Genomic DNA, 22,281 nt, shown 5'->3' on the forward strand with positions numbered 1-22,281 from the left:
AATTGATTAATTTATATGTTCTTTTCCAGTGTTTTTAGCAGGCTCACTGAGCAGAGTTCCTCATATAAAATCAAGGTTCCTGAAGAATCCAAATTAGTATCCAGAACATACATTGGTAGTCATGGCTTTAAATAATAATAAAAGTTATGGGAAGAACTGATACAGCATTACTACCCCACAGCTAATTGTTTTATAGTTTTCAAATCATTTTTTGTTGCAGTCAGTAGAAATAGAAAACATTTCTTCAGATGTTACCTCCTCTTGATCTGTTTGCCAAATTTGACCTTTTATTTAATCAGCCACTGACATCTGTTTTCCTGCTACTTGAAAGGGTATTGTTTCTCTTATCTACCCCATTGATTTAATTTTATATAACTTGATGTGCCTTGGATAAAACTTGAAATAGAAATTCTTGTCATCAAAATTTCATTAATGCACACTGCAGATAAAAATAATGCCTATTGTTACTACCAGTGAGTAGGTACATATATATTTGCTAAAAATAGCGTATGATTTTTTTGAGAGAAGTTTCTATTTTGAGGTTTCTACATGACTGCCAAATCTCTTTTCTATATATTATTAACCTCTAATTAGTGATTTAAATATGTTTCAATAGAAGATTTTTTGGGTAAGGTTTTAAACACACAGTATTCAGACTGGATGTATTTTACAAGGGATTTTTATGGCCTCTCATTATCCTATGGAAATAATTAAGAGATTTGTTTACAGTCGGATTTGGTGTCAGATTTAGGTGTGATCTGCTGGATAGTTCATTAGCTATTGCTAGTTTTAACAGTTTGGACATACTGGCCAAAATCCAAATGGAAAATAGCAGTTACATAGTACTGTGAATAGTTTTTCCTGGATTTCCTTTATTGATTCACTAAAATAATTCTATAATGAACCAAGAACTTCACTGAATATTTGGGATGGCATATAATTGGAATTTGACAGGTAAATGTTACTTTTACTTTTGGAAATGATGTTTATTGAGGATTTGGAGTACTAAATTTGAGTTTAGACTATGTATCAAATTTAATTAGCTGTGAAAAGTATTCATCACATCTCACTTTAATAGTTCTGATACCTAATAACATTGAGGGAAAACTTGAAATGTTTCATTTCAGCTGAGATAGGTGAATATGAGTATATTTAAATACTATTTAAATTTAATTTTTATACAGCATACATAAAGTGAACTCTCTCAGGTAAACTAGGTGACCTACCTATGTCATATAAGTAGTGTTTCTTCCTTTTGTTTTATGATTTCTATTTTACTGTCTTCTGAATTAATCCAGATGGAAAGAATTGATTGAATTATTTATACTAGGTACATATTTCATCAGAGGACAATATGTCATGTGTGATGACTCTAGTGTCTTTTTTTCTTAGCTTCCATTATAGTTTCAGAGAGGCTCAGAATCCAAGAAAAATCTTTTCCCTCCCTCTTGACTGTTCACCCAAGCTATCATTGTTAATGTAATTATTTTGAAGTTCTTAATCACGTAGCTTTCTGTTTATTTTCTGACTTTGTTGCCCACTAGTGATGTCTTTGTTTTTGAGGGCAGTAATGCATTTGTCTTGTAGTTACTTAAATGGAAGCTGAGAGAATTAACTACTCATTTGATATCTTGTTTTGTTTTTTCAAATGCCAATGCAGCTCAATCACATGGTTTTCGGTGGTCTTTTTGAGCCCCCTTTTCTTGGCATTTATCTAATACTAATGTCTCAGGTATTAACACATCAATTTTGAAACATAGGTGGTATTGAAGTACAAATATTCATCATAATGAAGTCACATAATGAATAAAATTTAAAAATGATGGATAACCATTTTTGGTGGTTGGTTTTAGTCCATCTAACTTTCCAATATGCAATTTCCATTTGAATATTCCTTGAATGTTAGACTCACAGAAAGATTCCTGGGTTTCTCTTTGGTAAGAAAAATTGTTCAAAAGATAGTGCTAAGAACCATAGAAGACAAGATGGGGTCTTCTCTTTGACGATTTTAGCATATTTTAAATACAGAGTACCTGTGAAGAGTAAGAGGTAACAGTTAAAAAGTTTTGAGAGAGAAAGATCCTGTTATGGAATATCAAGAATATTTATCGTTGAGTAGTCTTAGCTTAACACTGTTGTAGAACTTTTTAAACTGATGATTGGTTTGTTATTCCATGGTATTATAGGTATATCTCATGTCTTTTCATTTGAAATGGTAAGTTTTTCTAATCTTAATTGGTTCAGACATGTAAAATCTTTTAGGTAATATTTCTACTTATTTTGAGGAGTTAACAATATTGGCAAATAGAACTGGTCAACTAAGTTTCTTTTGAAATGTCTAATGTAATTTATCAGAAAAGAATTCTATTTAATTTTTAAAATGGTTTGAACTAATAACAAAAGATTCTGTAAGGACACATTACTTAATATAAATTTAGAGTCCTTCAAGGTCATTATATTTTTAAAAATTTTCTTTAGCTCAATTTGTATTTAGTAATTTATGTAACTTCTTATGAAGGGCTTCATATGAAGCTCTTTAGTATCACTTTTGATACTAGAATTCTGTACCAAATCTAATTAGATGAGTGTTAATGTCACTGTGTGTAATTATTATCTACCTGTTAATGGTAGGGACTAGGAATTTGGGTTTGTAATCATGCTCTGCTGGTAACATGCATTTTTTTTTTTAATTTGAACTGTTAAAAAGTCACAAATTTTCAAAAACTTTTTACAACTTCAAATAATGGAACATGTAAGGGTATGTTTGCCTCTTTGTCTTACCACACCCTCCACTATGTTGTATACCACGTTCAAACCTTATGACTCTTTGTTAGTCAGCCATATTTTTCGCAAGATGATGTCTTTATTTGGCACAATACTGCTTTTTCTAAACCTCATTTTAAAATAATTGATATTGTAATAGTTCCTCTTACAATTGTAAATTTTAAATAGTTTCTTGAATTCTATGTAGTTAACACATAAATATTTAAAAAAATTACTACATCTGGAATTATTTTTTGAGTTAGCTACTTATAAAAATATATATGTATAGAATTTGTCAGAATTTCAAAGCTGCTGGTGGGGTGTTAAAGATACTTTATTTTTAAAGGTTCTATCTCAAACATAAAGCTATGCCTTGTATATATATTTTAATTCCTTGTACTTTGGAACACATACTTTGTTTCTTTCACTGTCATGTTCATGTAATTGCTTATGCAGTTTATATTTCTTCTTTTGTTTCATCTTTTCAAACCTTCATCTAACCAGTCATGATAGTTATTTTCACTTTGTTAAGGAAATGTACTGAATAAGATTATGTGTAAACAAAACAAAATGAAAAAACCAGTTACTTGAATTATATGAACTTTGGTAAAATAATATTAAAAATATTCTGTGTTGTAGCTGCTATTTTAACGTTTGGGGTATAATGGTTAAAATTGAGGAATAAGTATTCTAATCACTTTCAGTTTTTAAAAACACCACCTCAGAAAAATTTGCCATGGCAACTGAAAATGATATCCTTGAAAATTTCCCTCAGGCATATAGATTTAAAATAGTATTCTCACCTGAATATAAATTTCTTTTAAAAGTTAATATGTTTGAAATATTCATTTTCTTATCTGTTGACACATAGTGTAAAGACATTACCTTAGTTTAGAAAGCTACTCTATAATTAAAAAACAATTAACAGTTTAATTTAATGGTGGCAGCAGAGCATTTATTTACTAAGTTAATGCAAGTAGGCTTTAAAAATCCAATCATAATTCAGTGTATTGATAGTTTAAGAGGTGCTTGTCTGGGTTAGTGAATAATAAGCTAAGAATGAGTCAGTCCACTTCTGTTGGTCTTCTATTTTTTTATTCAAAATTTAACAAGTAACATTATTTCCTGACTTACATAAATGATAAAAATAAAGATAATTTACTATTCATAAAGCAACACTTTAAAGAGTTCTTTTAAGACTAAATTTAGTTTTAGGTTCACAGGTTGAACAAAGAAAGGGTGCAGAGATTACCATATACTACTTTATATCACATATATCACAGAATATCCCACTAAAATTCTGTGTCATAAGAGTAGCACATTTGTTAAAATTGATGAACCTATATTCAAATAATCTTATCAACATTAGGGTTATATAGTTTATGTTAGGGTTCACTCTTGTTATTGCATATTATATTTTTTTTGACATAATAACTTAACCATTACAGTATACAGAATAGTTTCATTGCCCTAAAAATCCCCTGTATTCTGCCTCTTTACCTTGCCACTTTCCTCCCCTACCTGGCAAACCTGATTAACTGTTTCCTTTGTTTTTCCTTTTCCAGAATGTCTTATAGCTGGAGTCTCATATTATGTAGCCTTTTTATATTGGCTTCTTAGTGATACATATTTGTTTCCTGAATATCTTTTCATATGATAGCTCAATTTCTTTTTAGTGCTGAGCAATGTTTCATTGTTTGGACACCTGCAGTTTGTTTATATCCATTCAGTAACTGAAGGACATCTTGGTTGCTTCCAAGTTTTGACAATTATGAACAAAGGTGCTGTAAACATCGATGTGTGCAGGTTTTTGTGTGGATATAAGTTCTCAACTCCTTTGGGTAAATACCAAGGAGCAAGATAGCTGGATCTCATGGTAAGAATATGTTTAATTTTGTAAGAAAGTGTTGTACTATCTTCTAAAGGGCATACCTTTTTGCATTCCTACTAGCATGAATGAGAATTTCTGTTTCTTTTCACATCCTTAACAGTATTTTGTCTTGTCCATATTTCAAAATTTGACCATTTTAATAGGTGTGTTGTGTTTCATCTTGATTTGCTATTTCCTATTGATATGTAATGTGAAGTTCATTTTAGCAGTCATAAAAAGGAGAGACATTTCTTCAGTATTTATGGGCAAAGATATTTTAGACTGCATCTGTTCAAATTAGGGGAAGGGAATCACCATAGATTGTTTAAAGAATTATCTTTTGTTCCAAAAAATATTTTCCCTCCTTCTTTAGCAGTGAGTTTTGGAAATTGCTGTTTTTAATTGCCTGAGTTAAAAATATTAAGTCTTAGGGGCACCCTGATATGTTGGCAAGTTTGCATGCTATTGTTTTATCAATGGGAACATACCTTATTTTCCTTTTTAGTTCAAAGTTATTTTTATTAGGAAAAGATTGATGGTGACACTTCAACATCCTAATTTTTAAACAACTGAATATTGACAATGCTTTTTAATTTTATTCTTTCTCAATATTTTACATAATTTTTGTTACATTCTTAATATGTTGGATAGGTTACTTAGTATTTTTGTGTAGTAATAGCTTCTGTTTAATTTTCCCATAAAAGTTTAACTGACTACTAATATTCCTTTGCAGAAGCTTTTCTAGCGACAGAAGAGGTATATTCCCAAGTACTAAATATAATTTATTCTTAGGAAGTATTTTAGGAGTATTTAATAATAAAAAGAATGAGTCTTGTTACTTGTCAGAACTTGTATGTTCTCTAAAACTATTTCTCTTAGTGGAGTTAAATGTTATATTGGTCAGTATTATTACATGGAGACTTAAGATTTTCTTTATTTAGTTACGAAATTTAAATGGCACATGGTGTCTTATAAACAAATTTTAGAAAGTTTTCTTTAGAGACATGAGGCCTTTACAAAAAAGGAGTTATGATTATTTACATCAAGTGTTGGCTGAAACCTATCTTGTCAATGTTTGAAAAATATTCTGGTTGATATTATGTTAAGGAAGTAATTTATTCACTGTTTCCTAATCTTAAGCATTCCAATTATAATGTTTGCCTTTTTACTTCCTTTAAATTAGGTGACATAATGAAATACTTTTAAAATCATGGATTGATACCAAAATATAAATATTGGAGGGAACACAATTTATATTCTGTGTAACATCAAATTCCACACTTAGGGAAATAATGGTGTAATTAATTTACATTAGTATGAATTTTCCATTGCTTTATATTTTCATGAAAGAAAAGTAATAGTGGTTCAATTGACACTTTAGTTTCAAAATCTCATTAAAAATTAAAAGATCATTATTTTTAGTTTATTTTTGTGTTTACCATATTAGAAATTAAAATGTGTTGTGGTGCAAGGAATGGCTACCTTTTACATTTTTGCAAATTTCCTTAGTGTTTAATTATAATGGTGAAAGAGTGGTTATTCATTTGTTGTTTATTTTAATGGTGACTTCTTTGAAAATGGCTGTCTTCCATATTTAGTTTTTGCATTCCAGCTGTTGCAAAATGCTCTTTTGGTTAATGTGCAAGAAGAAAACCTTGCTTTACTCAGATAAGTAATAAGTAAATGAATAAAAATGTGTTTTAAACTTTCCAGATAATTGTGGATATTCTTTGATGCTACAGTAAAACTTCGAAGGAAAAAAAAAATTTCATCCAGTTTGCAACCTACAGCAGTGTTTTTTTGTTTTGTTTTGTTTTGTTTTGTTTTTCCTGGAAATAACCATCCTTGGTACTTCAAAATGCAGTAGTAGCACTTTATGCATTCATTCTGTTTTGTGCATAAAGTATTAGAAGACGAATCCGAGGTTGGCAATCTTAAAAGTTAATTATTTTTATTCTATCTGGGCAATTATAATTGAAATTTTTAAGCTGCAGTAGTATGAATGAAAAAGAGAGTAAAGATTTGCCTTGATACTGTGCCAAAACACCATGTGTTTTGTCCTTCATTGCTTTTGTACCACTCAGAAAATTTGAGAGTGAAAAATCCTATTTAGAACATATTATAGATTAACTATATTTTCGTGTTAATAAGTAATGATAGTTTTGATTCTGTGCACTTCGTGAAAGGATTTTGGGGACTACTAGTATTTCATGAACCACACTTGAGAACTACTCAATGTAATGCTGATTTGAACTGCAATGTGGTCCTATAATTTGCTTACCTTTTTTGGTTATCTAAATTTAAGCATATTTCAGTGACACACTGTCAGTAACACATATGTGTAATTGTTCTAATGGAAAGGCACACCTTATAATTATTGTAACAATAAATAGAAAAAAATTTTTTTAAGTTTGCTGGAGTTCTTGAAAAGTGAAAGTGCTTTCTGAATGTGAAAATTTTGTATGAGCTCTGTTGTCAAAATTCTGCAGATCAATTCAATCTATATGTTACATCATAGCTTCAGGCCTCAATTTTATGATCTCTTAGAATAACACTATTTCATAACACAGTTATGAAATTAATTGAATTAACAGTTTTAGTCATAACTCCTTAAAATGCAGTGTTTTGAGATTTGATGTTAAACCACAACTCTTAAATTTTGATAAAGTATAAAACAACATTAAATTTTGTATGATAAAAGTATCACACATTACGTACTTGTTATAATTGAAAGTAAGTAATTCATAAAAGTGAAGGTCTTGTGTTTTTTTTTTGGATGGGTACAAAGTTATAATGAACTTCTGCATGTAACTCTCCTTATTGATATTTGATAGATCAAGATGTAATGAGAAGTGCTGTTTGAATTTCCATTATTAAAGTTATTCTTAAAAACAGTCTTTTCTGGAAGTATGAAACATTTTCATAGGAAATAGCAACCTCAAGACAACAAAACTGAAGCTCCTTTTGTTCTTAAAATAGAAGATGATGTCTGAGTCTTAATTATATCATCTTTTTTTCTTAATCTTATGAGTGAAACTATGTAAAATTGAACTAAGTAACTTTCTTTGAGAAGTGTCAGTGTTAGAGAACATTTAGTAAATTGGTAATTTAGCATAGTGATAATGCTATGTTAATTATTTTAAGACAGCTCATTTAAAGAGAAGTTTTAGAATTGAGACCAATTTATAGATCACAAGAAAGAGAATATTGTTTTCCATAAAATTCTGTTGAAGAAAGTAGATTTAGGAATAAGTTTAAAAAGTACTTAGATTCAGGCCCTCCCTGGTGACGCAGCGGGTTGAAGCACAGCACTAAGAATCTGAGGCCGCTTCCGCATGAGTTCGATTCCCGCCTGCCTCGGAGGTGACTACATGGCGTGGCAGACCTCTCCTGACCCACCCACTGCTCCCCTCAGCAGTATACTTTGTCAGTCTGCCTGTTCTGTTCCCCACTCTGTCTCTGGTGAAGCCTCTGACCGCCCCTGAGCCTCTGGCCTGTACCCCAGTTCTGGATGCACAAATAAATAAATCTTTTTTTAAAAAAAAAGTACTTAGATTCAAAAAAGTACTAAATAAGTGATAAGAAATTGAAATTACAAAAGAATATTTGATTGTCCTTTGTTTCCTTTGCTCTCCCCAAAAGAAAGAATGGATATGAACATCCTGTTAGGGTATAAAGAAAATTGAAAACTTGAACAGTAAGACTGTCACAGTCCTAATTTTAGTGAAGAGAAATCCAAAAGTAAAAAATAATTATAAATTAAACACTTCCCCTCTCCACCCCCACCCCCCATGCCATGTTCATTAGACCCCATGTGTTTTGTTGTATAGTACTGGAATACAGTCATCTTTTCACAAGTATCTGCTATAATAACACCTTTTAGATTTTTGTATACTGAAGCACACTATACTTGTATCAGTTGGTTCTGGTGGTAAGGAAATGACAACTTGGCATGCTTTTTGATAGTAGTGCTAATTGTGTTCACCAAATAGTATTTTCTGTATTAAGTGGAAAATTATGGCTTCAGTCAGTTTTATGAAAATTTGAGTTTTTGTTAGTATCAGAGACATTTTCCATTAGTCATAACTTTAGAAATATTTGGCATTTTTGTTTTCTAAGTACTCATAGGACACAATACTTCTTCATGAAGCTGTGTTTAAACAGTGTTGTATCACATCTTCATTAAATGTTACCTTTTTAGGCATTGCCTTTAGGCTGTGTAACTTAATGTCTATGTTATTTATCCACCATGGTTTTTATAAACTTTCTAACCTTCTGAGGACATTTTGTTGTTAAATTTTAAACATTTTTATAAAATTAATTTAAAAAGTAATTATGCTTTCTTTAAATTTCAACATTTTTCTTAGATAAAATGTTGGAGACAAAAAATAGTTGAACATTCTATTATAATGTTGAATATGTTCACCTAGAGATTTCATTGAGGTTATTTCTTTGTTACTATTGTTAGTAAATGAGTTTTTAGCAAGCTGTTTCTGTGTTGAAATTTGAAACATTTTAAACATTTGCTTACACCTTAAGCCCTTTCAGTTAACCTCAAGAGCATTTTGTTTCAGAAGCTGTCATCCTTGCAATATTTTTATTTAGATTTCTAAGTAAAATTCTTATTCAAATAAAGGAGATGAGTGTTATGTTAAATTTTCAATAATTGCTTGTATGTTTATGGTTGTAGGTCCTGGATGAAATTATGCTTGAGTACTTGAATAAAATGCAAGGGTGAAAAGTAAAATTTCAAAAATGAAAATTTGTTATAACTTCATTTTTAGATTAGTGCCCCCATAGCTGTTTGTATGGTATATTTAAACATAAAAGAGGTAATAGTCATTTCTGTTTTAAGATTTTAGTGACCTTCAAGAATAAAAACCAGTTTAACCCTCGTGGTTGTTATCACTAGGTTTTTTTCCTTGTGGAATATAGGCATATTTCTTTAACCTATTGGAATAAAATCCGGCTCATTGATCACTTCGCATATAAACTGGGTGTTCTTAAACACTTGTGTTTATAAGTAGGAAACTGACATTTCTTTTCAGTGTTTTTATTAAATAAATGACATTGGAAATTAAAAAATCCTTTAATGGAAAGTGATATCCCAACTTACTCTTTCTTTTTGATTTTAGATGGGAATTGTTAAAGTCATAAGATCGATAGGTTGACTGTGACAACTATGTTTACTTACAGAGAGAACAGGAAATGAGAATGGGTGATATGGGTCCCCGTGGAGCAATAAACATGGGAGGTAGGGATTTTTGAAGCAAAAGGCTTCTGTAACTTACTTGTAATTCTTTGGGAAATTGTACATGCTGTTTGTTGTATCTGCCTATCAGTAACTAAAAGAGCCAGCATTTGTAGTAGTCACATTTCTTTGTTTAGTTGAAACATATGCCTGTGAAGAACATTTCATTTTGTTTATTTAAAGGCTAAGATATGTTTTAGTGAATTAAACCTTTAACCAGGTTTTGATACAACCTGCAGTCTGTTAGGTAATTGCATGGTGTAATATAGTTTTGTTGTCAAAAGAAAATCAAATCTCATGCCTTCATACTGGCTAATTTACCTTGGAAATGTTACAGTTTCTGAGTTGTATTTTAAAACTTTTTCAGAATATCTCATAAGTTTCTATTTTATGGTAACCTTTTGTGTAACTTTGAAGCTATTATTTATTTCACTGAATATTTAACTTTTCTTTAAACCTACAGTGTTGTGCACAGAAATGCACTATTTTGGAACATCCATGACTGCCAAGGAAATGAGATGAGCCTTGTACATTTAGACTAATGTATATCTAGAATTGTACAAAGTTTTGAAGAAATTGCCCAATATTAACACTTTAATTTTGAGTGCACAACCAGATTGAAGGGAAAATAAGTGTGGGATGTTAACATAGGTCTTACTAAATTTACTATTTAAAATATTATGCATTTAAAACATAGGCAATTACATTTTATTTATTTTGCATTTCCCCACAGAAATCATGAAGTTAAAATCTTTACATGATTTGTATATGTATTGTTGTAAAGATTGCATTATCTTAAATGTTTTGATATGTGTAACACGTACATTCACCAACAAAATTCAGATTGTACTTTAGAATATTTAATGTATGAACTAAAAGAATCTAAAATGTGGAACGTTTCCCATAGCCTTTCTCTGCTCCCATGCCAGTTTGTCACTGCCAACCAGATAATCTAGTCTTTTATTGGTGAAGCATAGTTGAATGTAATATTGTAAAGTAGGTCAGTATTTGTCTTTTTAAAAGTAAATTGTGGCATGGTCTATAATATAATTTAGGTGGTTTAAAAACAAAGTGTGAGGTTATGGATTAAAGTAGCTTGTCATTAGATTGTCGTTAATGTCAGACCCAAACTTGAAATGTTTTTGATGTTGCATAGATTCAGAAAACATTCTAACTGCTTGATTAGCAATTTTATCAGAAGCAATATAAGGACATGCTTTTTGTTTCCTTACTTAGTTAAGGACTTAAGAGAATTAAAAATATTTCATGTTATCATGCAGAGAACTACATTTAACACTTAAGTTAATTCCCCCTAAAATCCAAGTATTTTTTTTCTTCTTTACATTTTACTCAGTGTGAGACTTCATTCTAATGGCTAACTGGATTTATGAAAGTGTTACCATGCAGTTGAATGTCTGTTAAGTTGGTAAACTGTTATAACTTACCAAGTTACAGTGGTAAGACACTTTCTGGTGTATTATCATTGTACATACAAAGGAAAATAGGTTATAAAGCTGCCATTCAGGGAACTAGAGAATGCTAACATTTTTTTACATTTAAATTTAATAACAGCTGTTTGGTAGAAGTTATAATTACTAAAAATAGGATTATCCAACTACTGAAAGTTGAAAATTTTGTTTTAATATACTTAATCTAACCATAGTTAATAGTTATATTCCACTCCCAAATATTAGCTATAACATGTGAGGATCGAGGATTATCTCCTAAATAGTGCCTCCACCTTGGCTAATTCTCATTGTGGAAAATGTTGAAGTCTAGTTAAAAAAAAAATCACTTAAATGATGGCTAAGGGACAGTGAAGTATTCTTGGATAATTAAAATATGGGTTTATCAGCAGAAATATTTTGATACTAAGGAAATAATTACTTCCCTATGAAGTTGTTAAGTTACTGGGGATTGGGTTCAAAAAGAACAGTAGTAGTATGTTGCTTAGGGAGTGAGGGTTTTTCCTCTCTGCATCATCTCCCTGGACTCATGTATAGAGTTCATCTGAGTTAGATACTATGTAATTTTGTGTTTGAATGAATCTTCAATTCCTGTTTTGTGTGTGTGTGTGTGTGTGTATATATATAGATAGATAGATAATAGATATAGATATATTTTTAGAAATTATAGGAGTATCATAAATTTGACCTATACAAGAAAGTACTATGTAAGAAAAACTGGAATCAGCTTTTGATATGAACTATTAATGAAAAACAGTATGAGTAATTAGTAGTGAAAAAAATTCACAGAAAAGACCAAAAAAATGTATTTGAGGCCATTACAAATGTAGTGCTACAGCTCAAACACTATTGCAAATAATCTTAGGCAGGGAGATGTCATTTTGATGAAAAAAATTTGACAGATAACTGATAAAATTTCCAGAATTTCAGTATGTCAAAAATTCAAATAGTTGCCTTAATATTTTATATATTTGGTAGCAGTTGCTTTTAAGAAGTTTCATGAGTGATTTTAATTTTTGTTTGGATTGTTTTTTCTGAAGTTTTAAAATGTTTACCTCCTATAATTTTGTGAGGTATTCAGTACCTAAAAGGTAGTAGTTACAGTGATTTTTATATATAGATATATTTTCATTATACATATATATGATGGTTCCTCACATATAACTTAGTGCAATTTGCATGTTAACATTTTTAGTCATAAGTTTAAGAAACAAGTGCTAATTTTTGCTATTGAATTGGATACTGTCACCCTTGTTAGAAACTATTTGTACTCTCAGAAATAATACAAAATTTTCAGAAAGTTCTCAAAATTTTAAAGTCTCTGATCCTAAAATATCAATAGCTGATAGTTGTCTCATTTATATATATTTGTTTTGAGGATGAAAGCCTACAGTATAGGTAAGGCTCTGTTACAGTACAGATAATTTGGGTGTCCCATTCTCAAGAAGGGAAAATGACTGATAATAATTTTGCTATATAGATTGCTTAAGTATTGTTAAATTTTTAATATGTACTAAACTAAGATAGGACAGCTCTAAGTATAGATTGTTTTGCATAGATGCGTTTAGCCCAGCACCTGCTGGTAACCAAGGTCCTCCTCCAATGATGGGTATGAATATGAACAACAGAGGAACTATACCTGGCCCACCAATGGGTCCTGGTCCTGCCATGGGACCAGAAGGAGCTGCAAATATGGGAACTCCAATGATACCAGATAATGGAGCAGTGGTAATGTATCATAAACATTATTTTGATTACATATTATAATATATTCTTCTGCCCCAAAGATAACTTCACACTTAGAAAATTGGTGTCATTTGTATTGTCAGTAAAGACTAATGTCCATTAAAGTAAAAGTAATTTTGTGAAGTTATGTGTTGATTTATAAAACATAGTTTTTAAGTATCCCAAGAGTTATGAGTGCCTTATTACCTACCATACCGGCATCCATGGCATGGTTTTGTATTTAAATTTATAGCAGATACGTACATTAATTTCATGTTTTAGTGCATATCTCTATTTCACCTGTGTTCAATAGTCAAGAATTTTACAATTATGTTCTTACAATTACGTTCTTAAATCGTTTATTTTCCATGAAAGGTACTCCTTACCTTTCATGGGAAATAAAACTTCCATATGTGTGAGAGTTTTTGGTAAACATTTAAATAAGATGTACAGTTAAGATTGATTTTATGGAGTTAATTTAGGAGTAAAATTAAAGTATGAAATGTTTTAAACTTGCTGAATATCTATTATAGAATTAATTACTAATTACATTTGTACTAAATTTAAAATAGGCAGTTTTGTACCTTGGTTTAAGAGTGTGAAGATATCTTTGTGGTTTAAATACTATAAAGATAATTTCAGTTATAATTTTCATTATATTGGAATATTGGTGGCAAGACTGGTGTCTTTATCATTTCCCTTAAGTCTGTTACTATTTAAATGAGGCTTTATATTGGTAGAACATTTTCTCATTCGGTTTTTGTTAATAGTTGTAGGTGGTAACACTTAGAAAAGGATGATTGATTACATTTTTTGAAAGGGCAGTTTAGTTTTGAAACTACAATAAAGGTGCCATTGCTGCTAAGAAAGAAGAGGCACTGCCAGTTAAACTCATACATACCATTAGTTATAAGTTAACCTTGATTACAGAGATGTTAAAAGTGGATGTGCATCTCAGAATTGATGGATGTAGTGCTTTATCATTTTAAGATTTTAATTTAAATGCAATATTTTAAGAATTTGTAATGTTTGAATATGTGAGCAGTTTAAGTGAATGTGTACAGTGAGATAGAGGCAGTGCTGTAACATCAACTGTAATTGGATAGTGTGTAGTGTAGTTTTTTTTAGTAAAGGCTTTATTTTATAGTTAAATGGCTAAAATCTAGTAAAAACTTGTATTGCTGGGGGTTTTTTTTGCATAAATGAGAATAAGTAAAATTAATTAACTTCTTTGAAATTGTAAACTTTATTTAAATATTTGGTTTGATTTTGATAATTTCCCACTTAGGGAATTCTGTTCAGCTTTCAAAAGTAGTATATGTAGTTATTTTGAAGTTTTTTTCAGTATATATTTTTCAGATGTTTAATTGTGTTATTAGTAGTAGATGTTAATATGTTGTCAGTTAAAACAAAACTGAACCTATTTTCTCATAGGCACTGCAGATAAAAACTCCAAAGTTTACAAGTTGAAATTATAATAAATGTGTGTGTACTAATACTTTCTATATTAAAAGCTGTTGAAATTTAATAATTTCATTAAACAGTGAATATGATGCTGTTCCCCAGTTCTGATTTTTATGAAAAGTAATTTTTATTATGCACAGCACTGTAAATTATAAAAAAGAAGATTGGAATAGTATCGTAATACTGACTAGGTTTAAGAAGGCTTTCACTTCATAAAATTAGTTCTTTTTCCATGAATTTAGTTCTTAACATTAGAGATACGTAGTTCTTCAGATGCTGCTTTATTTATTTATTTTTTAAGCATAGTAACTAATTAAATTGCTCCTTTCTTCCTTCTATGTATGATCCTGATTCTGCTGGACTTTCTGCTGAACTTCATGACACCACCACTTGGGATTTTGCCAATTTTTCTTGTCACTTTTATTTGGCGTGTTCCAAATGGACTTCTTATTATGTGTACTATAGCACAATGATAGATTTCCACAAGGACCACCATCTCAGATGGGCTCACCTATGGGAAGTAGAACAGGTTCTGAAACCCCTCAAGCACCAATGAGTGGTGTAGGTCCTGTTAGTGGTGGTCCTGGTGGTTTTGGTAGAGGAAGCCAAGGGGGCAACTTTGAAGGCCCTAATAAGCGTCGTAGATATTAGACATTCTTTCATTTCTCACTAGTTAGAGGGAAAACAATTCAGTGGTATGCCTTTACACTTATACCTGTTACCTGGAAGTAATGGTTTTATTGTTGATATATGTAGACTTTAGAGTTTTTTTTTTTTGTAAAACTTCAGGTTTTTGTATTTTTTCTTTATTCATAAGCTTTGTAGTTTAGAATAATAATGATGATGCTCATCATTGTGAATGTTAAAATGTTTGTGACTTTAGCTTTTAATATAAATATGCCATAGTACTGTGAAATCTATGTAGTCACTTAATCTCAATAAATAAATCATTTTGGATAATTTAAAAATGTTACTAGTTGTATTCTATAATTTTACTTAACTTTGCTGTTACAGTAGTATTTTGGTTTGCTTAATCCAGTCCATTTAAAAAGGAAATTGATTTTCTGCTTTTTAGTTTGTGCAAGTAGCACTTAAGATAGCAGCTTACAGAAAGCAATGTTAATAAGGGGTAAATAGAGTCGTACATTGGGCAGGGGTGGGCTATGGGTATTTACATTTGTAAAACCATCAATGTTCTGTGAAATCAAGAGTTGTCTACATTTCATAGATTCTGAATATTCAAATATTCAAATATTCTGAGAAGGAATATTAAGGATATCTTTGTCCTGTTCTGATTTTTTCCAAATAAATCTTTTGAATCTTGAAAAAACTAACTGTTTGAAGGCAAATCTCTTTTGCTATAAAATGTATTTTTAACCTTATCTGGTATTATTTATTTAGTTCTAATATTTAGGTCTTGCCCTTTAAAATTTCTTTAAAACTAGACTGTACTGTTAGATTGGATATTTAGTGAGGATGTGCTGTGTGATTAAGAAGAACTTAAGTATTTCTTGAGAATGTTGGTTTCTAGAAATATTAAAGATGGTTTGACTCTTCAGCATTATAATTTTCTTCTCCTAGTTTGTTAATGAGTCTCTTCAGTAAAACATGTCTGATAGGCTTTGTGTGTGTTTCTAAGTACTATAATTCAAGTGGTGATTTTCAAAGCTAGGGTCATGGGAATCCTATCCCTCTACTACCAAATACATATTTTCATTTTTACTGCTAGGAGAAACTGATTTTGTCACATTATGATACTTGTTTCAAAAAACAAAGTAACCTTTATATTTATGTTAACCATGTTTAGTTTAACTTAAATCATAAGTATAATTTATCAGTCACAGATCATAGTAATTTTTCATATAACATTTCTGTGTTTTACTATATCATACTTTAAGCATTTTTCTGAAGAGTTGTGTGCTATCTTAAACAATAATTAAATATTACCTATTATCTTTGTATGATTTCTGCTGAACAATATACATTGGAGAGATAAAACTGGTTATTTAAAATCTTGCGTAAAAGCAGTTTGGTGTAAAGCACAATTGAGATGGAATTCTTTCATGTCAGTTAAATTTTTCTCATGTACTATTTCATATTCTGTTTTATTAACACAATAATACAGATGAAATTGTATTCTAAAATCTCCAAAATTACAGTTTATTTTTTGCAAAATTTAAAATCTTGACTTGGGGATTGTTAAAAAGTCTCACTGTTTCCATGAATTTGACTGATAATGGAATTTATTTTAATTTTTGGCATTCACTGCAGTGTTGGGAGTTTCAGCATTAACTGATTTTTAAGTGATTGTACCTATATACTTTTTCCATCATCTTTATTTTATTTACATAATCTTTAGGTGGTTTTTAGCTTTATATTTTGTATCAAAGCTGAATTAAGATCGGGAGAAATGTGCTCTTTTGATAGTAATATCAATCTATATTTGGCCAAGGCTGGGAAATTCCTTAAGATTCAAGAACATTTGACAACCTATGCATAGAGATGTCTTAATTTCCTGAACATTCTATTGTCCGACTCAACTCTGACTCCAAGAACAGAGTTCTACACAACTTTTCCCCTGCATGGAGAAAATTCTTGTTCCAGTTCTTATCACGTTTACCTGGGGATCTATGAGCTTCTGAGTGACAGTCAAATGGAGCACCTGTGAACTAGTTATTCAGTTTTTAGTAGTTTTGTATACTCAACAAATTTGTGACTTTCAGTCATTTTTTCATGTGAATTAGTTCTAAGATTTTTTAATGTCATTTGGTTAAAAGTGATAGAAATTAAAAAGTAGTAAGCTTTTCTAAAAAGTGATTTTTGTCAAGTGCTACTGTAATTCTTTGCTTAAAAGGATAATATGAAACAATTGTAGGATTATAATATCAGAATATTGTTTCTTTTTGTGTCATGATTGGAAACACTAAGTTTAAAAGCTGTAGGATTTAGGTTTCACATACTTTTTGTCATTAATATGCATAAAGTAAAGGAATATCCATTTCCATAGTGTTAAATTAGCACTTTGTCAGAATTTTTTGTTTATTTTGAAAATAAACTGATATTCTTCTTGACAAATCCAATTTGGAGAATTTTTGGTGACTCATTTCATAAACTCTACTACTGCTTTAGTTTTTTTAATTTTTCTATTTAAAACCAGTGCTGAATCTTTAGTGAAAGAAGCGCAATACATTTAAGAATTTATCAGTAATACAATAATGGAACATTGCCTGTTTTACTTGGAATTGCCATGAAATTGATTTTAAAAATATTGAGGACAATTATTGAAACATTGGATCTTATTTTTCAAATACTGATTGAAATACTTTTTGCATTTTATTCAGAGATGTATTTGAATATTTCTGTCTTCATTCTTACATGTAAAATGTGTAATAGCTTAGGAATGTTTAATAGTAACTAATTTATAAGTGGATTGATAATTACAACCTACATGCTGAAGGAGAAAAAGACATTAATGTGTGATTAAAAGGAAATAAGCTGTGGTAAAAAGTGATCAAGTATATGGTTAAACTTCAAAGTTTTGAAGTTCGAAATGTCAAATGAGAATAGTGGAAAATGAAAGGGACACATTTTGCAATAAAAAGCTATTTTTTGGGGGAGGGCTACTGTGGTATTACATGTTTTTGTTGTTTTAAGAGTTGGTTACAAGCTAATGATAAAATACATTTCTGAAATTTGGAGTGGTAGCAATAATTTTTAAAAGCTAAACATACTATTTTCAAGAATAAGATACTGTTAAAAAAGCTATAGTCTTATACCTCTGAGATTCAGTATCTGTAATGTTTTCATTCCTAGTTGTAGATATTTTTACCCATGGACTATTTTGGGGGGAGATGGGGGATCAGGCAAGGAACAAACTACTTCAAAGTAAGTAGCTATTCACTTTTTCCAGTTATACAGTTTTTGGTGTGCTTACTTCATCTTAAGCAAATCTTGACCAAATAGATTGAGTAAATTTATACTTTTCAAAAGCATTATTTACTTTCAATTGCCTTTATTACAACTTTTTAAAAACTAGGAAACCATTTTAGTATGCTAACTTAACATACTGTTTTTCACAGTTGTATAAATGAGATAAAATACATTTTCCCAGGGGAATGTGATCAGATATTTGTAAAATTTTACCTTCAAGAAATAACGAAGAATGCTCCCACTTCTATAATGTCTCATCTTTAAAGTCTGAGTATATGCACTAAAATGTCATTGCTGAATATTTAACAATCTTACAAAAGAGCTGTGTTATATTGGAAATGTTATTCGACCCTTATATCATTTTCTGTAAAGCTGTGTTTATTCTCTTATTCCTTTTTTTGATTGAAAAATATACTCTTTGATTAAATTTCTTTACTGGGAAGAATTTTCAATGTGTGCTTTGCATTATGATGAAGTTTTCAATGACAAAAATATTTCCCAGATAAAATATTTCTTAAAGTAATTTAGCCAAAGTTCATACATAGATTTTACAAAGAAAGCAGGAAGACTTGTTTATTTTTATTTTAGGACTTGAATTACAATTATCACTAACACCTCCTTTTCTTAAAGAACCAAATCTTAAAATAGATGTTTTCTGTTTGTACATGTAAATTAAATTTTAGTTCTATTTTTAGACTATAATCATCCAATATGTAATGCAATTCTGTCTCAGTTTAGATATGAACTAGTAAGATTAGGAAGAAGGAAGCTTGTAAAGTGTATTTTCTTAGTTTTTAAAAAATTGTGTCACTCAGTATAAGTGTTGATATTAATGCAGGTGGACTCTGTTACTTTAGTAATTTATTAGTGGTGTAGGAGCCTTTGGAATTAATATTTACCAAAAATATATTTATAGTCCTGAAATTGTCATTTTTAGAATCAACATCACATTTCCATGTTTGTATATAAGGTAATACCAAAAACTTAATAAGTAGCCACATTAGTGCATTGTTTTATGTTACGTCTCTGACTTGCTCTTTCTTTTATGCAGTATGTCAGCCAGATACTGAGTTTTGTGATTATGAATGAGAATCTCATGTAAAATATAGAAAACACCTGCTCACTTTAACAGAATGGTTATATTTAAATTTTCTTCACTGTTTTCAGATTATTGAATAATGTAAGTTCATATCAAGTGTGAGACATTTAGATTTGTAAATATTGCTAGTGTTTATGTACTGAGACAAAGTAAAGTTATAGTTATTCTCTTAGTAATTTCTGATGTGTTTCGTGTTGGAGTAGTAGTTTGCCAAATGGTTATTTATTCTGGATTGTTAATTAAATTGGTTAGAATATTTACTTAACTGTATAACAATAGTAAAACCATTAGGATTACTTGGCCTTAACAGTTAAGCAAACTGAGCCAAAATTGGAGTAATTGCCTACCAAATGATAGTCATATTGAGTCTTTAAGGAGCCATACTGTTCAGAGTTTCACTATCAATTTTTTCCTTGTGCCAGTATGTACTGAGTTCTCCTGCTGTGTACTGAGCCTTTTTAAGGATGGAGATACAACAATGGAAAAACAAAAGCCCTGCAGTAAATTAAAGACAGCAACTATTAACAGTCTTCTAAATCAGTGGTTTTCACAATTCTGTGAGCATTTTAGTTGAAACAGATTTCTTTGGTCCTGCCCCCCTTTCTGACTCAGCATGTGGCAGGTGGGACTATAATAATCATTATATTTAAATCATTTAAAATACATTATTGTATAATAATGTTGGACTTGAAGATTACAGTTTGAGAAACTTACATATGTTACTCAGGAAAAGTAAAAACACTTTGGTTGGTCAATTTTGGTGATGGTGGCATAGGTGAATTATCTCTAATACATGAATATTTTTAAGGATCTTTGCCCAATCACTGACATAATACAACGCACTCCAAATTTTACAGCTACTGACAATTTACAAATGCTGCAGAAAATCTTATTTTTGACTAGGCAATACTATGAGTATTATGTGCTTTTATGCAAGTTATGCATAAAACTTTTTTGAATGAGGCTTTTTTGTGTTCGCATGTATAGTTAATTCAAGTGAAGTGGGACTACAATAGAAAAGTAAATTTTGTATATTTTATGAAAGTTCTTGGTTTCAGATGTCTGTATCAGTAAGAGAAATGAAATTACAAATGGAATGTCTGGTGTTGTATCATTATATTTGAACATATTTATGCTTGAAAGGGTAAATATATTAAAAAACACCCCTGATCTTTGCTATCCTGGTAATTATTATATGGTTATGATGACACCATTTTGATGGATTCAAATATCTGCCCAACTTTTCCAGCAAGGTTATCCTTTTGCTTTTTTAGATTGAAGGTAAAGGTTTGATAAATATATAGTCAGCACCATGGATATATCTGTTAAATGTAATTTGGCTTGAAGCTTTGTTCTTTGTTAGTCACTTTAAAAAGTAATAATTGTCAAGAAGTTCAATAAATGGCAATGGTTAAGTAATTTTATGGTGAAACGTTCTAACATGCCTTGTAAGATCTTACAAAGATCTATGCAGTGTGTGGGTGTGTATGAATGGTTGAGTCTTTTCAAAATTATTCAGTGCATTAAAATAAGTTGGTCTATAATGAAATCATTGTTGCTCTAGTGACAAGTTGTTTCCAAAAAAATTGTCTGTTACCGTATTACATAAAGAAAAACCTCGTTACAGCTTTCTAAATATCTTTATAAGGTAGTTGTTTTCAAACATTGACTTTGGTCTATATTTATTGTGAATATTTGTCTAGTAAGCAAATATGTTTCCAGTTATAATCCAGGTGTCACCCAGGGATCTCTCCTGCTTCTCCAAGACTACCCTAGCGTAGTATTTTCTTAGTTTTCCTAGGAAATTGACTAAGGTTTTATAAACTAGAAGATGGGTTTTTCTCTGGGAGGGCACATCATCTATGCATTATACTACCTACCATTTTACAGATTTAATGATGCACCAATCTGTTTATTCTGTCTCCCCCCACTCCCCTTTTCCTATCTTCCTTGCTCCTAGAAGCACAGGACATACAGAGACTTCTCTTCAGGGTGACTTACTAACCTGTCTTCCAACTGAGGAGTTCTCATGGAGCATAGTGTAAAATAAAATGAAATAGAACTTTGATTTCTCATCTTTTAAAAGATTTAAATTTGCTTAGTGTAATCTTGAGTTCCATGATGTTGTTCCCAAGTGGTAACAATGTTTATCTGACTATACTTGAATAGTATCCTGTTGTGTATATATACCACATTTCTTTTTAAAAGATTTACAAGATTTACTTATGTACTTAAGAACTGGAATGTAAGCCACTGTGTAGGGATTGGTGAGAGGATTCACCAGACAGAGTTGGAAGTAGAATAGGCAGATCTGCTGAAATAAATTGCCAAGAGGAACATCAGACAAGACAGGAGAAGCCTGATGGGCCATTTTAATTAGTTCCCTGGCTGGGTTTTGAACTCATACTGCAGTGTGACTGATGGTAGCTTGAGAGTGCTGAGTGAAACTTGTCACCAGGGAGGCCTCTATACTGCATTACCTAATGCATTCTTCTCTTGTGTACAGAGGTTATTTCCAACTTAGCTGTTTTTTTAAAATGCTGTATATCCCTTTGAATTGCTGTTCTTGCATTCTTGTGTAGCTGTCCGAGTGGAATCACTCATATGGTAGATCTTTTATAGGGGTTGTAACAATTTATTCTTGCCTCCACTTGTTTCTAGTATTGATACTGGACATTTTCATGTATTTGGTGTCATTGTGGTTTCAATTTGC

At 30.5% G+C, this 22,281-nt stretch overlaps 1 protein-coding gene across 1 annotated transcript in view; it reads left to right on the plus strand.

The window, feature by feature from the left end:
* PSPC1 (paraspeckle component 1) overlaps positions 1-15,507 on the plus strand; it is a 61,345-nt gene extending 45,838 nt beyond the window's left edge. Inside the window, exons 7-9 of the mRNA XM_004680271.1 lie at positions 9,830-9,887; positions 12,909-13,078; positions 15,005-15,507. Coding sequence (XP_004680328.1) covers positions 9,830-9,887; positions 12,909-13,078; positions 15,005-15,190 — 414 coding nt within the window. The 3' untranslated portion in view covers positions 15,191-15,507. The remainder of the gene's footprint in view (positions 1-9,829; positions 9,888-12,908; positions 13,079-15,004) is intronic.
* Positions 15,508-22,281: the final 6,774 nt, after the last annotated feature.

Source organism: Condylura cristata, unplaced genomic scaffold (assembly GCF_000260355.1).
Source record: "Condylura cristata isolate star-nosed mole 26May11 unplaced genomic scaffold, ConCri1.0 scaffold00010, whole genome shotgun sequence".
Lineage (NCBI taxonomy): Eukaryota > Metazoa > Chordata > Mammalia > Eulipotyphla > Talpidae > Condylura > Condylura cristata.